The sequence below is a fragment of the Acinonyx jubatus genome, chromosome E1 (assembly GCF_027475565.1).
Source record: "Acinonyx jubatus isolate Ajub_Pintada_27869175 chromosome E1, VMU_Ajub_asm_v1.0, whole genome shotgun sequence".
NCBI classification, from domain to species: domain Eukaryota; kingdom Metazoa; phylum Chordata; class Mammalia; order Carnivora; family Felidae; genus Acinonyx; species Acinonyx jubatus.
In genome coordinates this window covers 44,177,282-44,189,944 of record NC_069397.1, presented here as the reverse complement: position 1 = coordinate 44,189,944, position 12,663 = coordinate 44,177,282, and the positions used below count along the sequence as shown (strand labels likewise).

Genomic DNA, 12,663 nt, shown 5'->3' with positions numbered 1-12,663 from the left:
GTTGTGTTTGAAATGCTGTGTGTGAGGTACAAGGCTTCTTATGGTTCTCTGTGTCTAACCAGAAGTAAAAGGATTAAGAATTATTTAATCCTCCCTTTTGCTGTCCTTTTCTGAAGCACAGCATCCCAAATTATTATAAAATCATTAGATTAAATCAGATTAACAGGGATAAATGACATATATTGCCTGTTCTAAGGCAGCTTACTGTCTAGTAAAAGAGCTAAATAAAAGCTTTTAGGCAAACTGAATGTTATCTTTCAAAAATGCCACTATCACTAAAAAACAAACAAAAATGGCAGGAAAAACTCAACTACATTAAAAGAGGATAAGAAGGTATGAGTAAATTAAATGTATGATCCTTGATCTGACCCTGAATATTGAAACAAATCAAAACCAGCTATAAAGGGCATTATTGAGACAAAGGCAGAAACTGAATATGGACTATATATTAAATAATTAAGTGCTTTTACAAATTGATCTATTATTATCAGTTCCTCAACTGAAAATTTTCCATTGGATGCATCTTTTTAATAGAGTGCTTTGTACGTTTTGTATGAGTTCATGTCCAGCTTTCCGAGCGTCTTCTACATTTCAGGGGTCAGGGGCAGTCCCAAAAACAGTTTAATGTCTGCCTCTGCCAATGCCCTATACTATTCATCAGTTCCAAACACATTTATTTATACATTAGCCATCCTGACCAAGATTTCCACACAAGGTTGAAGTTTCCATTTCTTGCAGGTGGCTTTTAATTTTCTTTTTTTTTTAAGTAACCTCTACACCCCAACATGGGGCTCAAACTAAGGATCTCAAGACCTAGAGTCGTGTCTTCTACCAACTGAGCCAGCCAGGTGCCCCACTTCTTGAAGGCGGCTTTTAACAGCCACAAACCTAATATAAGTAGCTCACTTCTGTCCTATGTCTTGGACCAGTGGGCCGTTTTACCAGTCCTAGCTCACAGAGAAGCTTTCCAATTCCCAGCTTTATACAGTTCCAGTTCAGACCTCTGGACTCAATTACCACCCCCAGGGGTAAATTAAACCCGAAAGCAGAAACGCTTAGGGGCCATCAAGTTTAACTCCCATTCACCACTGTGACAATGTCATATATTTGAAGCTCTAACAACTGGGACTTAATTTTTCCAATTTCTCTTACACTGCTGACATTCAGGAATTATATAGTTTTCATATATTTCATTAAATCACTTTACTGAATTGTTATTCTTTCTAATCATCTGTTAGTTTGTTCCTTTGGTTTACTTGTCCAGATACAAAATCACAGCATTTTTAAGTAATAAGTTTATATCTTCCTTTCCACAATTTGTGTCTCTTACTTGTTTCACATTTTACTGTACTGAATAAAACAACAGAAATAAAAAGCATAGAGAGAACACAGTTCGTTTCTTTTTCAAGGTAACTCCTCTAGTGCTTTACCATTAAAAGCTGTATGAAGACCTCAAATAGCACTTTCCAGCCAGGGCCTGGCAGAATGGCTCCCGCAAAGCAGGGAGAAGAAGGGCCATTCTGCCATCATCAAGGTAGTGACCAGAGAACGTACCATCAACATTTACAAGTGCACCCAAGGAGTGGCTTTCAAGAAGAGTGCCCCTTGCACACTCAAAGAGACCCAGAAATTTGCCATGAAGGAGACAGGAACTCCAGATGTGTGCACCGACACCAGGCTCGACAAAGCTGTCTGCATCAAAGAAATAAAGAATGTTCCACCCCATATGCGCGTATGGTTATCCAGAAAACGTAACAAGGATGAAGATTCACCAAACGAGCTCTATACGTTGGCTACCTATGTATCTATCACGGTCACTACTTTCAAAAATGTACAGTTAATGTGGATGAGAACTAATCACTGATTGTTAAGTAAAGGTATAAAACTGCAAAAACAGACAGACAAACAAAAACAAAAAAACCCAAAAAAACCTCAAATAGCCAAAACAATCTTGCAAAAGAACAAAGTTGGAGGTCTTCCACTTTCTGATTTCAAAACTTCCTACAACACTATAGTAATCAAAACAGTATGGCACTGGCATAAACACAAGATAGAGACAAAATGGAATAAAGCAGAAACCTAGAAATAAACTTTCACATATATGGTCAAATGGTTTGTTGGGGGGTTTTTTATTCCAATTTTTTCTTTGATTTTTTTTTCAGTTTTATTGAGATTTAATTGACACACAGCTCTGTATGAGTTTAAGATGTACTGCATAAGAAGGGTGATTTGATAGAGGGGCGCCTGGGTGGCTCAGTCGGGTAAGCATACAAGTGTGGCTCAGGTCATGATCTCGCAGTTTGTGGGTTCAAGCCCCACATCGGGCTCTGTGCTGACAGCTCAGGGACTGGAGCCTGCTTCGGATTCTGTGTCTCCCTCTCTCTCTGCGCCTCCCCTGCTCATGTGCTGTCTCTTTTTCAAAAATAAATAAACATTAAACAAATTTTTAAAAAAAATTTTTTAATGTTTTTATTTATTTTTGAAGGAGAGAGAGAGACAGAGCATGAGCGGGGAAGGAGCAGAGAGAGAGGGAGGCACAGAATCAGAAGCAGGCTCCAGGCTCTAAGCTGTCAGCACAGAGCCTGATGCAGGGCTCGAACCCACAAACTGTGAGATCATGACCTAAGCCAAAGCCAGATGCTCGACTGACTGAGCCACCCAGGCACCCCCCCCAAAAAATTTTTTTTAAAGGATGACTTGACATAGAAGATTTTCAACAAGAATGCCAAGACCATTCAACAGTGAAAAGGACACTCTTGTCAACAAATGGTGTTAGGAAAACCGGAAATCCATAAGCAAAAGAATGAAGTTGGACCCTTATCTTACACCACATACAGGAATTAACTCAAAATCGAGGACTCCAAAAGCATCGGCAACCAAAAACAAACAAAAGATAAAGTGGACTACACCAAAATTAAAATCCTCTGTGCATCAAAAAACATGATTGGGCCTCGTGGGTGTCTCAGTCGGTTAAGCGTCCGACTTTGGCTCAGGTCATATGAGTTCGATCCCCACATTGGGCTCTGGGCTGACAGCTCAGAGTCTGCAGCCTGCTTTGGATTGTGTCTCCCTCTTTCTCTGCTCCTCCACAGCTCGTGTTCTCTCTCTTTCAAAAACAAATAGACATAAATGACCAACAGGGGCACCTGGGGGGCTCAGTTGGTTAAGCAGCCAACTTTGGCTCAGGTCTCACAGTTGATCTCACAGTTGGTTCGTTAGTTCGAGCCCCACGTAGGGCTCTGTGCTGACAGCTCGGAGCCTGAAGCCTGCTTTGCATTCCGTGTCTTGGTCTCTCTCTGTCATTCCCATACTCTCACTCTGTCTCTCTCTTTCTCAAAAATGATAAACATTTAAAAAAAAGTTTTAAACAACAACAAAAAAAACCCAAACACATGATCAACAGAGTGAAAAGGGAACCCACAGGAGAAAATATTTGTGAACCATATAGTCTATGATAAGGAGTTAATATCCAGAATATACAAAGAATTCCCACAAATCAACAAAAACACAATAACCTGATTAAAAACTGGGCAGGGGCACCTGGCTGGCTCAGTTGGTAGAGCATGCAACTTGTGATCCCAGGGTCATGAGTTCAAGCCCAATGTTTGGGGTAGAGTTTACTTTAATAAATAAATACATAAATAAATGGGGCGCCTGGGTGGCTCAGTCGGTTAAGTGTCTGACTTCGGCTCAGGTCATGATCTCACGGTTCGTGAGTTCAGGCCCCGCGTCGGGCTCTGTGCTGACAGCTCAGGGCCTGGAGCCTGCTTCTGATTCTGTGTCTCCCTCCCCTCAGCTCCTCTCCTGCTCACACTCTGTCTCTCTCTCAAAAAAATAAAGATTAAAGAAAAAAAAATTTTTTAATAAAAAAAAAGGGCAAAGGACTTGAATAGACATTTCCTCAAAGATATACAAAAGGAAAAGGGCCAGCCAAACAAGCACATGGAGAGATGCAACATCGCTAATCATTAGGGAAATGCAAATCAAAATTACAGGAGATACCATAACACCTCATACCTGTTAGAATGGCTACTATCCAAAAAAGGAAAGTAATGAGCACTAGCAAGGATGTGGAGAAATCGGAACCCTGGTGCACTGTTAGTTGGAATGTAAAATGGTAAATTTTATATGTATTTTACCACAATCAAAGCTTTTTAAAAAAAAACTGTATTGTTTTTTAAATTAGGAAGTTCAGACGGCTACTAAGTTCATCCAAATACTTTCTTAAAAGTTATTACTTATTTGCTATTGTAATAATAATAGTCAACGCTTACGTAGCGCTTCTTTGGGCTGGCTGGGCATTCTATATTAGCACATTTCATTCTCACAACTTAAAAATAGACCACACAAATATGTCCCAACTAATTTTTGACAAAGTCACAAAAACACTTTGATAGCCTTTGCAACAAATTGGTGCTGGAGCAACTAGACATCCATAGGCCAAATTGTGAACCTTGCCTTAAACCTTATACTTTATTTTAAAAATTAACTCAGGCATCAACTGTGTGGCTCAGGTGGTCAAGCATCTCTTGACTTCGGCTCAGGTCATGATCTCAGTTTGTGAGTTTGAGCCCCACCTCAGGCTCCGTGCTGACAGCACAGAGCCTGCTTGGGATTCTGACTCCCTGACTCTCTACCCCTCCCCTGCTTGCTATCTCTCTTTCAAAATAAAAAATAATAATTTAAAAATTAAAAAAATTAAAAATTAACTCAAACAGGGACATCTGGGCGGCTGAGTCAGTGAAGCATCTGACTCTTGATTTCAGCTCAGGTTCGTGAGCTCGAGCCCTATGCCAGGCTCTGTGCTCACAGCGTAGAGACTGCTTGGGATTCTCTCTCTCTCCCTCTCTCTCTCTACCCTGCCCTCACGCTTGGGCATGCTCTCTCTCTCTCTCAAAATAAATAAACTAAAAAAAAAAAAATTAACTCAAACAGAATCAGTAACTTAAATATAAAACAAAACCATAAAATATTTAGGGGGAAAAAAGGGAGAAAATCTTCACAACACAGGAGTAGGTGAAGAGGTCTTAGACATGACACCAAAATCTTGATCTATAAAAAGAAAAATTAAAAAATGGAACCTCATCAAAATTAAAAACTTTTACTCAGCAAGGACCTTGTAGGAGGAAGACACAAATCATAGACTAAAAGAAAATATTTGCAAACCACGTATCTGGCAAAGGACTTAAAATTAAACTGTATAAAGAACTCAAAACTCAATAAATTTTCTAATCCAATTAGTAAACTGGCAAAAGACATGAACAGACATTTCACTGACAAGGATATATAGACCAATAAGCATGAGAAAGATGTTCGACATCATTAGCCATTAGGGAAATACAAATTCAAACCACAATAAAATTTCCTTATATACCTTTCAGAATGCCAGAATGAAATATAGTGACAAACTAAATGCTGGCAAGTATATAGAAAAACTGAATCACTCATACGTTGCTGGTGAAAATGTAAAAAGATGCAGCCAATTTGGAAAATTGTTTGGCAATTTCTTTTAAAAGCTAAAAATGTACGTAACACAAATCATATCCCAGCAATAGTACTACTGGACATTTGTTCCAGAGAAATAAGGTTCATGTAAAAACCTACATACAAATGTTCACAGTGATTTTATTCATTATAGCCAAAACCTGAAAACAAACCAAATGTCCTTCAATGGGTAAAAGTTAAACAAACTGGGACATCCACACCATGGAATACTACTCAGTAATAAAAAGGAATGAACTATTTATATATGCAACACTCCGGATGGACTTCAAGGAAACTATGCCAAGTCAAAAAACCCAATCTCAAAAGGATACATACCACATGATTCCATTTTTATATTATACATATAACATATATGTACATATGTCTTGAAATAATCTATAGAGATAGAAACATTAGCAGTTGTCAGGAGTTATGGTGTCAAAAGAGGAGGTGCGGGTGGCTACAAAAGGAGTAGCAAGAGAGCCTTATAGTGATGGGGCAGTTCTGCACCTTGATTGTGGGTACAAGGAGCTTACACAAGTGATCAAAGTGCACAGATGCGCACACACACACAAACACTAATGGTGCACGTATAATGTGAAATCTGAATGAGTTGTGTGGATTTTACCAATATCGATTGCCTGATTTTAATACTGTACTGTAATTATGCGAGATGGTTACATTAGGGAAGGAAAAATGCATGACACTTCCCAATACCTTTTTTGCAATTCCCTTTGAATCTGTAATTATTCTGAAATAAAAAGGGTTTTAGGTTTTATGTATTATTTACTTGCTATAGGTAAGTAATAAACAATACTTAGGTAGCAGTTGCTACATAGGCAAGGCATTCTATATTAGCACATTTAATCCTCATTAACAACCTGTTAAGGACTCGACTGTGTCCTTATTAAATTTATGTTGAAGCCCTAACCCTCAGTACATCAGAATGTATTTGTTTCTTTTCTTAAACAAATATATTTTTAAATATTTATTTTTGAGACAGAGAGAGAGAGAGATAGAGCATGAGCGGGGGATGGGCAGAAGGAGAGGGAGACACAGAATCAGAAGTAGGCTCCAGGCTCCAAGCCATCAGCACAGAGCCCAACGTGGGGCTCGAACTCATGAACCACAAAACCATGAACTGAGCCACACAGGCGCCCCCATCAGAATGTATTTGGAGATAGGGCCTTTAAAGGAAGTAATTAAGTTAAAATGGGATTGTTAGGGTGGACCCTAATCCAATATGACTGATGGCCTCATAAGGGGGAAATCAGGACACAGAGATACCAGACATGCATGCACAGAGAGGAAAGATCGTATGAAGACACAGCGAGAAGGTGGCCATCTGCAAGCCGAGGGAAAGCCTCAGAAAAAAACCCCAACCCAGCTAACACCTTGATCTTAGACTTCCAGCCTCCAGAATATTGAGAAAATACATTTTTGTTCTTTAAACCACGCAGTCTGTTATGGCAGCCCTAGCAAACTAAGGGCTGCACAGTCTTATAAGAGAGTTGCTATGATTACTTTCATTTACAGATGAAGAAACTATAAGAAAACTTAGTAAACTCCCTAAAATCACACAGCTCGTAAGAAGCAGAGCCAGGATCCAGACCTAAGCAATGTGGCTTCAAAATATGTGACTTTGAGCTATACTGACTCTAGATACATTAATCAATTTTTTTAAGTGTTTGTTTATTTTTGTGAGAGAGCACACATGAGCAGGGAAGAGGCAGAGTCCCAAGCAGGCTCCGTCCCCCTAACACAGAGCCCGATGTGGGGCTCCAACCCGTGAACTGTGAGATCATGACCTGAGCTGAAATCAAGAGTTGCAAGCTTAAGACTGAACCACCCAGGCACCCCAAAATATATTTTTAATATAACATCCTTGTCAGGGCACCTGGTGACTCACTCAGTTAAGCATCCAACTTCGGCTCAGGATCATAAATGAGATTAGGCTATATTTTTAATTCCTCAATTTTGTCAAATCTTGCTATTGGTGTTTATTATTTGTGTTATTATTAGATAGATCTACTCCTTGAAAAATTAGGAGAGAGCACCAGTAAACAGGGAGCGGATTTCTGCCTCCTTCAAAGAACAGGACAGGGAGGAGGAGATCATTTCATAATCTTGACTTCTCCTAGGTAATAGAGGAGACTATCCTGATTTTTACATCTTACTTTGTGAACATGAATTCCTACTGAGTAAAATTATCTACTTCACTAAGACTTTTAAGTGAACAGGCTATAACCAACAGCATCCATTTCCAGGTTTTTTTACTTTGTAGGTCCTCAGTATCTTTTGTTATACCCAATTTACTCCCTCAGTTTTTCCTGTTTCCCAATTTTCCAACTCTGGATTAACTGCTAGTCTTCTGTTTTGCAGTGTACTTATTTCTTCTTGTATTTTTATTATTTTGTTCTTTTTTCCCCTAAAACCTTAAGTCGTGATGGCAAATTCATATTCTTGTATGTTAAGTATGCCTTTGTCCACATGAGATAAATTTAATAACTACATAGTATTTTTTCATTTATTTTTTAAGTAAAATAGTCTGTCACTTGATATTTGATACACAATAGCTATTTAGAAGAACGCTTACCAACATCCAAGTCACTGGGCAGAGGAAACTGTCCCCTCAAAGAGTCCTCTCAGGCTCAAAAAGAAGCTAGAAAGAATTTTTTTAATAATGTATGATAGTAAGACTCCTTAGCAAAAGCCCCATTTTCTATGCCAACATTTCAACTATTTACCCTGTCTCCTGCTACTGATCATTTTTTCATAAGTAAAAAAACCAATGACAGTTTAAGAAATAGACAAAAAATCCATTTTTTTTGTTTAAAAAAAAGTATGGTTTTCAAAAACAAACACATTTCTAATATACTTAAAATGCACTTGGGTGGGGGGAGGGGTCTTAAAAAAGTACTTTAGTCACAAGCCCAAAAAAAAAAGTGGATAAACCCTTGAAAAAAGGTTGACAACCACCTTTAGCACATGAATGACGCCCGTATGAACAGAAGAAAAACTTGTAGAAGTAGGGGCCAAAGGTTAATCTTTTCACTCCTGTAAAAGCTTAAAATGTCAACATTTGTTGAGTTTTTAAAGTTTTCATTTCCTCCTTAGACTAAATTGGCATCTTAAAAGGAATTGAGAACAGCAGACAAAACTTGATTAAGTATAGAGGAGGGTCAAACTACCTGATGTAGTAAAGATACTCCATTAGTCTATATCTAATGGAAATTAAAACTAAGGGTCTCCACACTTGTAGTAGCACCACCTTTTCACACCATAGCAGAGTCAAGTCAGCAATCAGAGCAGTCTGACTCCCAGAGACTTCTGGCACTGGCTAATTGATCAGTGTTCCCAGCAGTGAAATAGATGAGAAGTCTTATTAATCCTTCCTGATCTGTATAAGCAGAAGAGTCTAGGTCAAGTGAACAAAAGCATAACCTCAATCGTTAAAAACACAGAGCCACAACCCTTCAGTCAATCCCAAGATTTGAGTCAGTTTATAGGCCCAGAACCAGTGAATGGGGGGGGGGGGGGGGGGGGGTCTCCTTGAGGAAGAACCAAAAATTTACACTACAACCAAAAATTTACACTTTTAATCTTTCTCTTCCAGGCTTTCCCCAAAAGGACTACACCTTTTACCAAGGCGTCCGCCTGGAGGAAAATGAAATCATCAACAACATTTTGAGGATTATTAGACACTGGCTCTGAACAGATACTAATTCCAAAAAACTCAAAACATCACTGTGGTCCACCAGTCAGAAGAGGGGCTGATGGAGGTCAGGTGATCACAGTACAGTTTTAGCTCAGGTCCACCTAACAGTGGGTCATGAACACTGATGTGGTTATTTCTCCAGTTTCAGAATGCATAATTATAATACACATACTCAGCAACTGGCAGAACCCCCTTACTTCCAGAATGTTCCCAATTGAGCAGGGAGTACGGTACCTTTAAACTTACAAAATCATTTTCAGCAACATTCTCCTAAAGAAAAAAAATATGTAAAGAACAAAAACAATTTGACTTATTTAAAACCTGGCAGCACCATTTCAATCCATTCCAATATAACTTTTATTGGTAACTGAGGTAGCTTTTTTACTATGATAATCAATCACGATTCCAAGTGAAGCTATCTACTTATCCTAGAAAACCCGAAAAAATGTTCAAACGAATCAAGTGGTTTAACTCTAATAATAACAGTAGCAAACATACTTGGGTGGCATAGGTATAAGGAAGTTCATTTTTTACTTCCATTTAATTTTGAGCAAAGGGGGGCGATTTTATTGTCTATCTGAAATATAATGTTGTATGACAATTACACCTCATTTAAAAAAAAGCCTTCATTAAGAATACACTTATGAGGGGCGCCTGGGTGGCTCAGTCGGTTGAGTGTCCGACTTTGGCTCAGGGCATGATCTCGCGGTCTGTGAGTTCGAGACCCGCGTTGGGCTCTGTGCTGACAGCTCAGAGCCTGGAGCCCGTTTCAGATTCTGTGTCTCCCCCTCTCTCTGTGCCCCTCCCCTGTTCATGCTCTGTCTCTCTATGTCTCAAAAATAAATAAACGTTTAAAAAAATTTTTTTTAAAAAGAATACACTTATGATGAGCACTGAGTAATACAGAATTTCTGAATCACTATATTGTACACCTGAAACTAATATAACACTGTATGCTAACTATACTGGAATTAAAATTAAAAACTGAAAAAAATCAACCTCCCCCCAAACAAAAAATCAGATTAACTGAAATTTACAGTGAATATACCAGGCCAAAACAACAACAAAAACACACCTTCAACCAAAAAAACCAAAAACCAAAAACACAAAAACCCAAACACACACACACACACACACACACACACAGATTTTTAAATGATTTTTTTTAGTAAGTAAACAAAAATGTATTACACTGTCAAAAAAATCCTTAATTGATATTAATGATTTTTTGTAACATTTCAGTCATGCCAAACTCTAACCATGTAATTTAATAATATCGATTTCCAGACAACAAGCAAGCCCAACAACAAGAAAAACAAGAAATCTTTTAACTGTCTTCTCTCCTGGAAACCTGCCTATTAAAGTCTACATAATTCACTCAAGATTTGATACACATAATCAAAACAGATAATAACGTGTCAGCAAGGATATGGAGAAAGCTTAACCCTCACACACTGCAGGCAGGAATATAAAATAGGGCAGCCATATTGGAAAAGTCTGGCAGTTCCTCAAATAGTTAGACTAATGACTAAAATAAGAGATCTTTAGGGGCGCCTGGGTGGCTCAGTCATCTCATTGTTAGTGAGACTGAGCCCTGCCTCAGACTCTGAGCTAACAGCACAGAGCGCGCTTGAGATTCTCCCTCCTCTCTCTGCCCCACCCTGGCTCATGCACAGGCACGCACGCGCTCTCGCGCGCTCTCTCTCTCTCTCTCCCCCCCCCCAAAATAAATAAACTTCAAAAAAAATTTTTTTTTTTTACAAAAGAGAGCTTTTGAGTTTTACGTTAGCTCCAGCCTTTAACAGAGTATCTCTTAACCATAAGATCCAGCAATTCCACCACTAAGAATACAGCCAAGAGAAATAAATACATGTACACACAGAAATATGTACATGAATATTCACAGCACCATTATTCATAATAGCCAAAAAATGGGGGAAAAAACCCAGATGTCCATCAACTGAAGAATGGATAAACAAAATGTGGTATATCCATACAATGGAATATTATTTGGCAATAAAAAGAAGTTCTGATACATGCTCTAACATAAATGAACCTTGAAAATATGATGCTAAATTAAAGAAGCCACTCACAAAGGACCACATATTGTATGATTCTATTTATACGAAATGTTCAGAATATGCAAATCTATGGAAACAAAAAGTGGACTGGTAGTTGCCTAGAACTGAGAGGGGAGGGGGTTTTGAGGGTGACATCTCAGCTGTCAGCGAGGAGCCTGCTTCGGATCTTCTGTCTCCCTCTCTGCTCCTTCCCTGCTCCTGAGTGTGCACATATGCGAGTTCTCTCTCTGTCTGTCTGTCTCTCTCTCTCTCTCTCACTCCCCCCATCAAAAGTAAACAAACATAAGAAAGAAAGTGAAAGAAAGAACAATCATCCAAACTAGGTCTATATAGCAATATCTAAATGGCAGATCTCAAAATCATCTGCTGAGTGAAAAATAGGCAAGTTGCAGAACAGTAATGATAGTTGGATTCAATTTCTGTAAAAATCACAAAAATCAGTCATGTGTTTTCTATGCAAAAATATGTATGCAAGTGGATAAGTACAATACTTTAAAAATCTAGGGGCGCCCAGGTGGCTCAGTTGGTTAAGCATCCGACTTTGGCTCAGGTCATGATCTCACGGTTCATAGGTTTGAGCACCACATCAGGCTCTGTGCTGACAGCTCAGCCTGGAGCCTGCTTCGGATTCTGTGTTTCCCTCTCTCTCTGCCCCTCTCCTGTTCGCCTTCTGTCTCTCTCTCAAAAATAAACAAACATTAAAATAAAATTTTTAAGTCTACACAGATACATCTCAAACTTTTCAGAGCAAATACAGTTACATCATTGTAAAAGTATGCATGCATTCTTTATATAATTAAAAATCAATAAAAACTAATTGTAAGGGAAAGGAATATGACTTCAACACATGTAGAAGCAAGTCATACGGACTACTTACTACGTATTTCACTAGAAAGCTTACATTTTAGCTTTAGTCTTTCTCCTTATGCTTAGAAACTCCTTTATAGATTAAAAACTACAAATTCAATATTTACAAATAGAAAAGAGGAGTTCTGTACAAAATTCTGGGGGCATATTCACAGTGAAGACAACACAGAAGAAATGGTCATAAGAAAAACAAAGATCAACATAATCTAGATTCAAAATATGCAAGAAGTACATAACCGTGAAAAAAGTTTGATGATCAGTAAGTTTAAGTTCCTGGCTTTTACTGTTTTGAGGAGATCATTAATTAATCTGTAAGAAACAAACCTATTGCCATCTCTTACAGGAAACTATCACAAAATTTCTATTGCAGAGCCCAATATATTGGTATAATCATAGGAGTCAGTAGTCTAAATTCCAGTTCTGCCATTTAATGATTGTGGTACAACCTTTGGCAAGTCAACTGCTCTGAGCCTCAATTTACTCATCTGTAAAAAGCCAGGCGGACCAAAACCA

The 12,663-nt window shown here is 38.5% G+C and overlaps 1 protein-coding gene across 6 annotated transcripts in view; it reads right to left on the bottom strand.

The window, feature by feature from the left end:
• TLK2 (tousled like kinase 2) overlaps positions 1 to 12,663 on the bottom strand; it is a 111,497-nt gene that overhangs the window by 79,766 nt on the left and 19,068 nt on the right. The window contains exon 2 of one of the 6 annotated variants that reach the window (XM_053212185.1): positions 8,081 to 8,146. The exons of the other annotated variants lie outside the window; for them this stretch is intronic. Within the exon in view, the coding sequence (XP_053068160.1) occupies positions 8,081 to 8,086 (6 nt within the window). The 5' untranslated portion in view covers positions 8,087 to 8,146. The remainder of the gene's footprint in view (positions 1 to 8,080; positions 8,147 to 12,663) is intronic. 6 annotated transcript variants of the gene reach the window in all.